At 41.3% G+C, this 13,174-nt stretch overlaps 1 protein-coding gene across 3 annotated transcripts; it reads right to left on the reverse strand.

The window, feature by feature from the left end:
• Positions 1 to 473: 473 nt before the first annotated feature.
• Positions 474 to 13,157, reverse strand: arhgef1a (Rho guanine nucleotide exchange factor (GEF) 1a). 3 transcript variants are annotated; one of them, XM_058046977.1, is made up of 22 exons: positions 12,945 to 13,157; positions 10,678 to 10,840; positions 8,756 to 8,823; positions 8,522 to 8,582; positions 7,517 to 7,649; positions 7,278 to 7,387; positions 7,055 to 7,198; positions 6,724 to 6,974; positions 6,482 to 6,607; positions 6,282 to 6,399; positions 6,115 to 6,191; positions 5,835 to 6,006; positions 5,327 to 5,403; positions 5,081 to 5,253; positions 4,926 to 4,993; positions 4,666 to 4,854; positions 4,515 to 4,601; positions 4,390 to 4,439; positions 4,248 to 4,298; positions 2,985 to 3,287; positions 2,758 to 2,926; positions 474 to 2,099 (listed from the first exon to the last, which is right to left on the reverse strand). In XM_058046977.1, exons 1-22 carry the CDS (start codon positions 13,005 to 13,007, stop codon positions 2,071 to 2,073), a joined length of 2,682 nt encoding a protein of 893 aa, XP_057902960.1. In that variant the 5' UTR covers positions 13,008 to 13,157; the 3' UTR covers positions 474 to 2,070. The 3 variants fall into 3 exon arrangements, with proteins under 3 accessions (XP_057902960.1, XP_057902961.1, XP_057902959.1); XM_058046978.1 differs by having other exon boundaries at positions 2,782 to 2,926; positions 8,522 to 8,585; XM_058046976.1 differs by having other exon boundaries at positions 8,522 to 8,585.
• Between the last annotated feature and the right edge of the window lie 17 nt (positions 13,158 to 13,174).

Below are 13,174 nucleotides of genomic sequence, written 5' to 3' on the forward strand. Positions count from 1 at the left end.
TTGGAGTCGCCAATTAACCTAGCATGTTTTTGGAATGTGGGAGGAAACCGGAAAACATACAAACTCCACACAGAGATGGCCGAGGGTGGGATTGAACTCGGGTCTACAAACTAAATACATTCATTCATTCATTTTCTACCGCTTTTCCTCACAAGGGTCGCGGGGGTTGCTGGAGCCTATCCCAGCTGTCTTTGGGCGAGAGGCGGGGCACACCCTGGACTGGTCGCCAGCCAATCACAGGGCACATATAGACAAACAACCATTCACACTCACATTCATACCTATGGACAATTTGGAGTCGCCAATTAACCTAGCATGTTTTTGGAATGTGGGTGGAAACCGGAAAACATACAAACTCCACACAGAGATGGCCGAGGGTGGGATTGATTGTTTACTTTTTGTTCAATTTGGTAAAAAGGCTAAAAAAGCATACATTTAAATACAAAGCTTTGTTTAGTTTCTGATTTGTTGCTTTATAAGATGCCTTTTGATGGTTTTTCTGTATTAGCTAAGTGCTGCAGATGGCCCCCACACTGCACTTTGAAGACCTCTTCCACCATCACGATCATATAACCAAAGGATGGGGCGCATATGTCTTCAATTGCGCTACTGGGTGGGAATAATAATCCTGGCACATCTTGAAGGAAGCATTGTGGTGATGCGTTGGGGAGGTGGAAGAAACACAAAAGCAACACAACATTCCGGCCTTGTAACTGTATTCCGTCACCTGGCCTGTAGTGCCTATAATTGGGGGTCTCCCGGGAGGGAGGGGTACGGTGGCAACGACAAGCTCATACATGGCGGGTTAGGGGGCGTGGTCGGTGACTATGCCAGAAATTCCCCCTCTGTGGGCCCCAGTTGGGTTATTAATAAACATCTTTTGGCTGACATTGTCTGGAGGATTAGGATGAGGAGTCTCTGTGTGTACGTGTGCTCGTCTTTCTATCTTTGTGCGCCATCCCACTTCGGAGCTCTTTCTAACATTTTGACCACTCTCATACCAACAATAAGTCTTTTGTATGATATTTTATTTCTGTGTATACAATCCATATGACAAAAAGTAAGCATAGTCTTTCTGGTTATAACAAACAATTCATCTTACATCCATAAACTTTACCTGGCCACTTGTAACAAATGCTAACAGCAAGCGCGTAAAATACATTCATACCAGAAAAAGTCTTTGATTAATAAGATTGTCAACTGTTTAGAAACGAGATGAATGCACAACAAAGCTGAAAAAGTGGCGTCTATTGCACTGAAATGAAGGTGAAACCTGTTTATAAACATGCAACACAACCAAAAATAAACCACTTCTGATTGACTAGTTGAGCGTTACTGTTGTATTAACCAGACCTTTTGGTTTATTGCCAGAAAGTGCGACACTATAGTGTGTCTTTAGAAAGACTGCGGCTGCAATGCCGCTTGGCAGAAATGAGATGATGATGGATAGAAATGTCGTCACGGTGCTTTTTATCCATTCGACTGATTTAAATGTTATCAGACAGCACTGTTAGAACTCCAATTCCCCGATATTGGACTTTTAAATACATCACATTCATTTCTTCTTTTGCTTCCTGATGTGGCTTCATGGTGCAGTACTCAATAGTTTTGAAATGAACGCAGTTATTTGGTGTCACAAGATCTCGCGAGATTAAAACATGACAAGATGTCTTGTTCAGGGAAAAAAGCTGGAATAGGTGCAGATTCTGGAAGATGTAGAAAGCTTTCTGTGCGGGTTATTGTTTGTCACTGCTCTATTGGAGTCCACAACTCAATACAAAGGGCCAAAAAATTAGTCCCATTTTATGACATCCCTAATGAAAGGTGTTGTTGATTCTTCGTACAGCCCTAAATGTGTTATTTGCGTGTTCCCTTTTAAGCCTTTGGTCCAGTGAAAGTAAATCATGCAAACGACACAAGACAATCACCAGCTTAGAAGCCAGAAAGCGGTCAAGCAGCTATAAACAATAATAATAATAATAAATATCTACAGAAAGGATAGAAATATATTCTGGCGTAATAATGGCTTTCTGTTTTTGGGTTTAACCTGTTTGCGAAGTGTGCCGAAGATCAGTTCTCCTCTGGAATGTCTTGGAAATCTGGAAAAAAGAAACATGGTAATGGTAATGGTTTAATTTCATTTGAACATGCATCAGATTACAATTGAGTGCATCATATAATCAGTTCACAGTTCCACATGTCCAAAAGGAGTAGGAAGAAGCAAAGCTTATTAAATCCTACCCCTCCATCTGGTACTTTTACAATCACTAACTGTTACATTTGTTCACTTCAGTTTTTATTAATTAATTAATTAATATTTTTTATTTTGTATTTTTATTTCTAATTTTTAAGTTTTTTATTGTATTTTTTTAATTTTTAATTTTTAATTTTTAATTTTTAATTTTTAATTTTTAATTTTTTATTTTTTATTTTTTATTTTTTATTTTTTATTTTTTATTTTTTATTTTTTATTTTTTATTTTTTATTTTTTATTTTTTATTTTTTATTTTTTATTTTTTATTTTTTATTTTTTATTTTTTATTTTTTATTTATAATGGGTACCATAGTAAGTGTCAATGTAGTGGTATATATAGCACATCATGACTGGTTCAAGACTCTTCATCCTTGTAGTGAATTATACAATTACATTCAATTAAAATGATCAAATCATATTGAGATGCGCATATTTAAATATGGAATATACATTTACAAAGGCATCATTTATGATGCTGCTCTGAGTGGACAGTAGATGGGTACCTAATGAAATGTCCAGTGTCTGACCTCGGGAGCTTTCGGATGCCTCTTCATCATCATCATCATCAGACGTCATGTCCACCTCCACATCGCTTCCTCCCTGAGTCGCTTCCGATTGGTGGACAGCTTCCTGGTTGCCCCACTGGGAGCCACTAGAGTCTTCCCTTCTAGGCTGGACCCATGAAAAAGCGTCTAATAAAGCCTTTTAAAAAGATGAGTCGTGTTCTTACCTGCATGGCCGTGTCCACCTGCTCCTGCGAGGAAGCCCCGCTGCACACCTTCATGTGTCGGACCTGCTTCTCCAGCTTGGCCCGGGCCCTCTCGCTGTCCTTGAAGCGGCTCTCGGCGTCACGCAGCCTCAGCAGCTCTTCCTGTAGCAGGCTGTGTTGCCTCTGCAACAGGGCCAGCTCCCCGATGGTCGACCCGGTGTTGGCCTCGCGGTTTTGGCGCCACGAGCCCGCCGAGGCTGGCGAAGGCACATCCTCCTGCTGCAGAAGCAGCTCCAGGATGGAGTCTTGTTTGATGACGGCGGCCTGAAGGGGACAGGTACTATCTGTGTTAGAAATCATGAATCCAAGCAGGAAGTAAGAGCTCTTATTGTGATGATACAGTGAGTATTGTGTATTAAGAGGAAACAGTGGCTCTGATTTTATGAAATAAAGTTATTATGTATACATCACATATTTGGGGGACGTTGTTGCTCATGAGGAAATGGTTATATTATATTACTATAATATGACTACTATATATAATACCATATTCATTGAAATTTATTAGAAGGAAACGGTAGCTCTTATTGTGAAAATACATGTGTAGATGTGTGAAAGGGGTATTTTAACACTACAATCATTTTAATGTACAGCATAAGCAGGAAGTGATAATACAGTTTTCATTCTATATTAAGGGGAAGTAGTTGTATTTTATGATGAAGATACAATATTGTATTCATGGAAAGTGGATTTTATTGCTCAAATATTGGAAAGTATGACAGATTATCACAATTATTGCAATGATACAAAATGTACTAATATTATTTATATTATATATAAATTATATTATATTTATATTATATTTTATTTATATTAATTATTACTCATATTATTAATATTAGCTTATGATATTACTTATATATAATATATATTAATAATAATATACGTATATACATATGTATATATACATACATATACATATATACATACATATATACACATAATTATACACACACATATATATACATATACATATATACACACATATACATGTATACACACATATATACATACATATACATATATACACACATATACATATATACACACACATATATATACATATATACATATATATACATATATATATATATATATACACACACACACACACACATATATATACACACACACACACACATATATATACATATATACATATATATATACACATACATATATATATATATATATATATATATATATATATACTGTTGTACTTACCTGGAGTGCATGAAGATACACACTGAGATTCATCAACCGCTGACAGATCTCCTGTCAAATAAATATTTATTATAATATGCGGTTTATAGCCATAATATTAAACTGTGTATTGCAAATTATGATTATATTAGAGAGCACTCACCTTTGCTGCGGGGAATTCATGTGCTCCATTGATAATAAGATCATGATCACCTGGTGAGAGGAAGAATAACAGTTTAGTCAGTTTCTGGTTCAGGGAATTGAGCCTAAAGATGTGTAAAAACTGACTGCTTTCTGTCATTTCCAGGCGGTTATGATGGCACAGCAGAGGGACGTCCACACTACAACCCAGAAGAAGCTCGCTTAGTCGGTCCACTGTCGAGACAAACAACGAGAATCGCATTTGCAGCATCACTGGTCATCTTCAATGGCAGCCTACCTTCAGCCGTGGCATCCAGAAGGAACTTCTCCGCCCGGGGGGCTTGCGGTGTGTCCGCCCTGAACAAGTACCGTGTGATGGGGGGCTCTATGTCCTCCTGACAACTTGTCACCTGCGCCAGCTCGCAGAAAAGAGTCACCCTCTCCTGCATAAGCTCCAACATCTCCCTGTCCTTCTGATGGAGGTCAGCTGCCAGGGGGAACAATCAGCCAATCAGACGTGCATTTTGGCACAATCTTATCTGTGGTTTAACGTCTGACCTTTCAGTCTCCTCAGATGGGCCTTGTGCTCTGTCTCTATAAGGGGAAACTCCTCCCGTGATGGACACCTGACCACCGTGGTCACATGAATAAAAATAAATGTAATAAATGTATCATGACAACAGGACATCTATTGTTGTGCTCCATTCCCCCACTTGCTGACGGTGCGCTGGATATGCCGTATCCACATGTTCTTGTCATCTTTGGAGGTAGCGTGGACCTCGTACATTTCCGGAGGGGAGGAGTCGCTGATGAGGAACATGCCTCGCTCCTGGTTGGCTATGTCTCTCACGATGAGGTTCTGCAGGGACAGCACAGGAGGCTTGTCCTGGAGAGAGCGTCAGAAACTGAATAAAACAAGTCATACTCATACAATTTGTGCTTTTGTGCGAATATCTTACCAGGCATGGAAAGATGTACCTCTGGTCTTTCTCCTGCAGAAACACGAGGATGTCTGTCATCAGGAGAACCTGCACATCTTCACACAAAAACAATGTTACCACCAAGCCACTTTTCAAGTCTTTCAAGCACATTCATTCATTCATTTTCTACCGCTTTTTCCTCACGAGGGTCGCGGGGGTGCTGGAGCCTATCCCAGCTGTCTTCGGGCGAGAGGCGGGGTACACCCTGGACTGGTGACCAGCCAATCACAGGGCACATATAGACAAACAACCATTCACACTCACATTCATACCTATGGACAATTTGGAGTGGCCAATTAACCTAGCATGTTTTTGGAATGTGGGAGGAAACCGGAGTACCCGGAGAAAACCCACGCATGCACGGGGAGAACATGCAAACTCCACACAGAGATGGCCGAGGGTGGAATTGAACCCTGGTCTTCTAGCTGTGAGGTCTGCGCGCTAACCACTAGACCGCCGTCTTTCAAGCACAGTCTCATTGATTTACCTTTGAGTCTGGATCCTGGAGTTTTCCAGAACAGCATTCCTTCATGGACAAGTCGACGGCGGAGCAGCTCGGCAGGCCTGAACAGTCCGCCGTCCCTCACTCTGGCCTCGGCTCGTTGGTCCAGCTTGGCATGAATCTCCTGCATCCGCTGCGACTTCTCCATTTCCTCCATCTGCCACACAGGAAGTGACCAAGAAGAAAAACATGTTTCGGTAAACTAAATAGTAAAAAAAAAAAGTAATCCGACATGTTGGAATAGTGAATTTGTTGAGTACAATACCTGTTGATCGATGGAATTGAGAAGATCTCTGACCATGGACAGAGCATGCGCTATAGACGAGGCTTCTTCCTCATCGTCTGCAACACAAGACAATTATATTAGAGGTCAGAGGTCAGGTAATATGTCCCACCTAATATGTCCCACCAACAAGAAGTCTGCCAATTTACCGAGAGTGTTGTCTAAAATACGCTGAATAAGGACAGGATATTTGGAGATGCGCTGAGTCACCAGCAAGATGCATTCTTGGACGCCATGGCAACGCAGCCACGGTCCTCGACTCACACGCTGCCCGCAGAAAAGACACATCAAACATGACGTCTCGGCTTCTAATCAGACTCTCACAGTCTGGATGCTTAAAGCGTCTCACCCGAATGAAGCACTGGAACCTTTTGTCTCTGGCCAGCAGCGACTTGTACAACTTGAGCGCCTTCATGTGCCGACTGCAGAACTCCGCGTACGTCTTCCGCATGTCGTCCGCGCTCTGGCCTGAGAACTGGAACATTATACGGTCTACAGTTACAGTCAAACCTGGGTTTCTGTACACCTACATTTTCATACAAAAAAATGAAAGAGAGTCGACGGGTGTTTCCTGGTTAGTATGGCATCTACCTGCTCCAGCAGTATGTCCCCGAGGCGGTGTATGGTGAAGTTGCAGTTGGATTCGGGCTGCAGGCTGCTGTGGCGCCGCAGCAGAAGTTGCACCAGGAAGTGCGAGTGTATGCTCATCAGCTGGTCCAGGCAGGGGAGCAAAGCGTGCACGGTGCCAGGGTCCAGCTGCAGCTCTTCTAGCAGACCCTGCCGGAACACACGCTCCATGATGCGTAGCGTCCGCATGTGGTGCACCTCGGTCTGGATCAACTCTGAGATTGACATTGTGTATTTTAGTGCACGAGTGCTGTGTGGTCAGCAATGTGTGTCGTAATTCATCATATATCTTCACCGTAAATGACATCCTGTCTCTTGATGATGTTTTTGCTGTGCGAGTGGAGGTAACCAGTGTCCACGGCCATGCTCCAGGAGTCTGCCTTAAAGTCCTCGCCCTCCAGCTCCATCTCCTCCAGAATGGAAGTGTAGTAGAGATCTCCTGGAGAAGACCATCAACATAACTTATGGAGCTTTACTGTTCCAAATGCACTGGGTCTATCACTCTTATTGAATAATACCGTCATCGTTGAGAGACTCCACCGACATGGCTCTGTTCCTGAAGCTGAGGGAGTCTGTGGACTGGGACAGGATCCGACGTAGCCCCAGAGGAGAGTCATCATTCAGGTTTCTGCACCACATACATCGACATATACTTAAATTGCTTGAAAGATGAGCAGCAATGTGCCACATGATGTTTTCAGTGTTAAAACCCAGCAAAAGAACACGCCCACACAGACACTCTCATCACCACTCTCACCCTGCGATGTTGTTGGTGGAGACACTTTTAGACAGCGTGAGGCTGGAGCGACCTCGGCGGGATCCTAGAAGGGAATGTCGGAGGCTTTCGGAAGGGTAGATGGCCGAACTGGGACGCTCACGGATTACCGGATCTATGGAAAAAGATGAATGTATGCAGAACACACCCCTTTTGTGCAAGGTGGCGCATTCTCTGCAAATGGGCAAAGATGCGCATCACTGCCATATTAATAATATAATTACAGTTTACCTTCTCAAGTCAAGTGAACCCATTATTCATTCACACCAGTGTGGGCAGCATTGGATGCAAGGTGGGTGACGTGTTTTGCCCAAGGACACAACAACAGTGACAGCCAAATAAAATTTTGCTTGCTTGTGTACACCTCTCACATATTAGTAAGCATTTCATGCTCTGGCGCTGCAAGAGTGCTGCCGGCACTGGGGAAGGGAGCTGTGGTTCACTGACTGTTTCCAACGAAAACAAGTTCTATTCACATTTACTCTCTATAGTCATGTCCCTCTAGAACAGTGATTCCCAAAGTGTGGGCCGCGGCCCCCTGGTGGGCTGTGGAGGTACTGCAGGTGGGCCATGCGAGGTCATAAAAAATATAAAGATTATATAAAGCTTAAATTTTTTCATTCATTCATTCATTTTCTACCGCTTATCCTCACGAGGGTCGCGGGGGTGCTGGAGCCTATCCCAGCTGTCTTCGGGCGAGAGGCGGGGTACACCGTGGACTGGTCGCCAGCCAATCACAGGACACAAAGAGACAAACAACCATTCACACTCACATTCATACCTATGGACAATTTGGAGTCGCCAATCAATTAAGTTAAGTGCTCTGAGAACACAGCATTTTGTCTATGTACTGTTTATAGGACAAAGGTGGGAGGCGGACATTTTTTTTAATTTTCAAGTAGGCCCTGAGTTGGTAAAGTTTTGGAACCCCTGCTCTTGAAGATCCAATGAAATGGTTGGTTTCACCGTATGTGAAAGGTATCTTACTTCTTGTGCGCAGTGTGACGTTCTGCAAGGATGAGTTGTTCCGCATCAGGGCCGTCTTCTGCTGCTGTGAATGAGAAACATAAAAATGTGAATTATGATTATTGTTCCGCTGACATTCTCCTCCAATAGCCACTCGACGGCTCATACTGTGACCTTACTTTACAAATGTCAACTGACTAGTCTGCAGTTAAAGATTACTATGTATGTTTATTTCACAACAAATAAGTATCTTACCCGCTGTTTGACTTTGGCACAGTTGGGCAGGGTGTCCCTGCAGCGGTTGTGGATGGTCACATTGCATGCTGGGAAAAAAATAGTTTTTTAAAAAACTATTTTGCAAAAGTGACTGAACATGAGCTACAATCATGGTGCAAACACAAAAATTACAGCACAACATGTCACAGGTAAGTAAACACACATATAATAACAACTATGGGTTAACACAAATCAAGTAACTTGAGTAACGTTTTACAAAACCAGTTCCACAAAGCATGCTGGGAAGCCAGAAAAAAACCTGTGGCAGGTGGCTGAGTCAGCATTAATTTAGCACCAAAATGAAGCACCGATAACTACCGTATTTTCTGGACTATAGGTCGCACAAGGCCAAAAATGTATAATTAGGTAGAAAAAAACATACATATGTCGCACTGGAGTACAAGTTGCATTATTGTGGGTAATTTATTTTAATAATAATTACATTTAATTTGATGATGATAATGATAATGATAATGATAATGATAATGATAATGATAATGATAATAATAAAACACATTTTACATCAAATGAATGATCTCAAAGTGCATTTTACAAACTACTTGACCAAAACAGACATTACGTCCTCTTGGAAGGCAAGTTCTAACAATAAAAGAATAGAGAACAGGCTGAATAGGTGTAAGATATGCTAACACAATGCTTATTCAGCTACACAAAAAATAAACATGAACAGAAAAGGTGTCCAGTGTTTATGGAACATAACAAACAGTTTTAACTACAGTAACTGTTTTGTTTTCTTCATCGTAGTAAGAGTAGCCTCGCTCACTCCAAACTTTCTCTCTGCTGCTTGATTGTTGTTACTACTTGCACTACTAGAATATGATTTTCTTTTTTGGGGGCATTTATGTTCTATCGTTGTCAGTTGTCTTTGGAAGCTAACATCTACTGCAAAATTTTGAATTGTTAAGGAGTAGGAGATATCGGTGCAAATGTCTAGAGTGCCCTTTTGTGGCTGTCTGTCAAATTACCGTATTTTCCGGACTATAAGTCGCACTTTTTTTCATAGGTTGGCTGTTCCTGCGACTTATACTCCAGAGCGACTTATAAATGAAAAAAAGTGTTTATGTTCCATAAACACTGGACACCTTTTCTGTTCATGTTTATTTTTTGTGTAGCTGAATAAGCATTGTGTTAGCATATCTTACACCTATTCAGCCTGTTCTCTATTCTTTTATTGTTAGAACTTGCCTTCCAAGAGGACGTAATGTCTGTTTTGGTCAAGTAGTTTGTAAAATAAATTACCCGTAAAAAATGTGACTTATACTCCAGTGCGACTTATGTATGTTTTTTTCTACCTAATTATACATTTCTGGCCCTGTGCGACTTATACTCTGGAGCGACTTATAGTCCAGAAAATACGGTATATATATATATATATAGATTTTTTTTTTTCAGTCACACTGGAGTATAAGTCGCAGAAAACCGCCAACCTATGAACAGCCAACCTATGAAAAAAAAGTGTGACTTATAGTTCGGAAAATACGGTATATATATATTTTTTTTTTTCATTTATAAATCGCTCTGGAGTATAAGTCGCAGGAACAGCCAACCTATGAAAAAAAGTGCGACTTACAGTCCGGAAAATACGGTACTTTGTATTTCTGTCCGGTCACTACTGTTCACGTCAGGGTGGCCAGTGCCATTATGATCCTGACTTGCATATACGTATATACAGTATACGACCTGGATATATGCCCACCACTTCACCACAGACACAAAAAACAAACAAAGCAAGCTTAAAGAAAGCCCATAGCTCTGCCAACAAGCTGTCACTCAGCTAAGGATGTGGGGGGGTGTTGTCCACTTTTCTCATTTGGATGCTTTATTTGCATGAAATCATCATGAAGGAGAAGAAAAAGGATGTATTTTTCCATCAGACTCACTGGGACAGCAGAGTGCCTCCTTGGCCGTAATGCTCTTGTTGCATGCCGAGCACAGCGTGGTTCCCGACACTGTGAGGGAGGTGAAGAGGTGACCGTTGTTGTAACGGGCCTCCCTCTCTCGGGCCGCCTTTTCCTGTTCCCTCATGCGCTCTCTCTCTTTATTCTGGGGGACAAAATGACCCGTCATTGAGTTTATCTACACCAGGGGTCTCAAACACGCGGCCCCCGGGCCACATGTGGCCCGCAGGACACTAGTTTGAGGCCCCCGCCTTGATATGAAAGTTTAATGTTAGTGCGGCCCGCGCAAGTTTGATATGGATGCTGTATGGTATCATGTACCCAGAAAAAATTATTACGTTTGATTAATGTTCATGTTAAAGGTTAAATAACTGTTAATAGTTATCCTCCCTGTCCGTGTGGAAGTGGTAAGTTTTTGGCTATTTAAGTTTAAAGGAAATAACTTGAAGGCTACCGTTTAGGTCGCTAGCTCTCTAGTTTGCGAGTTAGCATGTGTCTCAAGACCCTGCAGTTGCGCAATATGTTGTAAATAAAAAGAGTATAAATGTGACTATAGTCGTGTTTTGTCATGTCTACAGGGCTCTAATAATGCTTTGTTCATTTTAATCTGAAAAAAATAAATTTGTCTACCCACCAACTATATGTGGTTTCTTAAGTTTTTATTATTTGCCGTTTTATTATTATTATTATTATATTTATTTATTACTGATTGATTGATTTTCTTTATTCTTGATTTGTTTATTATTTTTCATCTTATTTTGTGCAGAAAAATAAAAATTAATATATTTCAGAACAGTGGAATGTTTTATCAGAGCTTTTCTTGTAGAAAATCGGAACCAGAGCACTGAAAAAGTTTGTATATTTTTCTGTTTTTAATAAATGTTTTTTTTTTTTTTTTTAAACCTGATTAGGCCCAGCCTTGCCCAGACCATAGCTCCAGTGGCCCGCAGGTAAATTGAGTTTGAGACCCCTGATCTACACTGCTAATACATTGGTTGTATCAGTGGACTTACGCATGCGCCCCAATTAGTGATCTTTTTTCCCTGCGGGGCGGGCTTGCTTAGCTCTCATGATAGTCACATGCACACTTTAAAAGCAGAAGTCGTGTTTTCCAACAAACAAACCTCATCCGAGTGACAGTTACTTCTTTATCCAGACCAAAATAAAAAGCTCGTTGTTCGTGATTTAAAGCTTCTAATGTGTGTCAAGTGGCCCACTTTTAGGTCTAGGTCTGTAAGTGGTTCAGTAACCCAGTTTTATTCCTATAAGGAGGGGCCGCCTGGCGCCTTGGGGAGTTTATAACTTGACTTTCATTGTTACTGTCACATATTAGCTGACTTTGCTGTTTCTAATGTTTGGGTTGCCATATTTAACAGATTCTGAGGTGCAAAGTATTAGTTTCCAGCAGAATGAAATGTGCTTAATTGTATTTTTTTTGGGGGGGGGGGGGCTTGTGAAAGCTGTCAACACTTGAAGTGGACATTGGTTGCTTATTGATATTTGCCTTGCTCAATATCAGCACATGGGACTAATGATGCTCCCCATTAGTCAACTTTAAGCTACAGAGTTGTTGTTTTTTTAAATATTAAGCTAAAAAATAGAATTTTGCACATTTCCAGTTAATTCCCACATAATACTGGGGTTTCGAAGCGTGTTGGTAATTAAAAACGGGACAAACCTGTGTGGGTGTTAGAATAAAACAGCTACAAGCCACATTAGCTGCCATTAGCATAACACATCCTCGGCTTGGGGTTAGCGGGGTGCAGGATGGAGATGTTTGCGACTCCATTACATATTACAATTCTTTTTTTTTTCAAGAATCCCATTTTCTCACACCTGCACAGGACACATTTTAACGCTCATTTTCGTCTACCTTTTGGAGGCCCTCGAGATTTTCACACACAGCAGTTATATCACACTCACACACACATGGCCATTTCTATGGCAACAACTACCCAGTAAGCTGGCACTGTGTGCACTACCAAACACACATACACACATACACACCTACACCCGCAGACCCACACTAGTGCAGCACGCCTAGATGGGTATGATGGGCGCAGGAGGCCTGTGTGGGCCCCTTGCATGAACATGTGTCACAATAAGGAAACCATAGTGTCACCCCCGAGAAGGGGAAGTAGCACAAACCAAAGCAGGAGAGGAAATGAACACAATAGTTGGCATAAAGTTGACTTGAAAAAAAAAATTGTATTTAAGATTAAGAGTTATATGTCATGATGACAACTCACCCTCAGGTTGATCTCCTTCATTCTCTCCTGCCGCAGTTTCGACAGGCTGGCAACTCTGGACATAGTGACAGTATAGTAAAAAAAAAAAATGAAAATAATGTTGGATATATATATAAAAATATATATATCTTCTGTCAAACTCCTTGTGTCACCACTTAAAAAGGGAAAAAAAGTGAAATCTCTCCGCACTGTCCAACGGTAATGTGGCTCTGCTTCCAGTGAAGTGTCTG

The sequence above is a fragment of the Doryrhamphus excisus genome, chromosome 14 (genome assembly GCF_030265055.1).
Source record: "Doryrhamphus excisus isolate RoL2022-K1 chromosome 14, RoL_Dexc_1.0, whole genome shotgun sequence".
NCBI lineage: Eukaryota > Metazoa > Chordata > Actinopteri > Syngnathiformes > Syngnathidae > Doryrhamphus > Doryrhamphus excisus.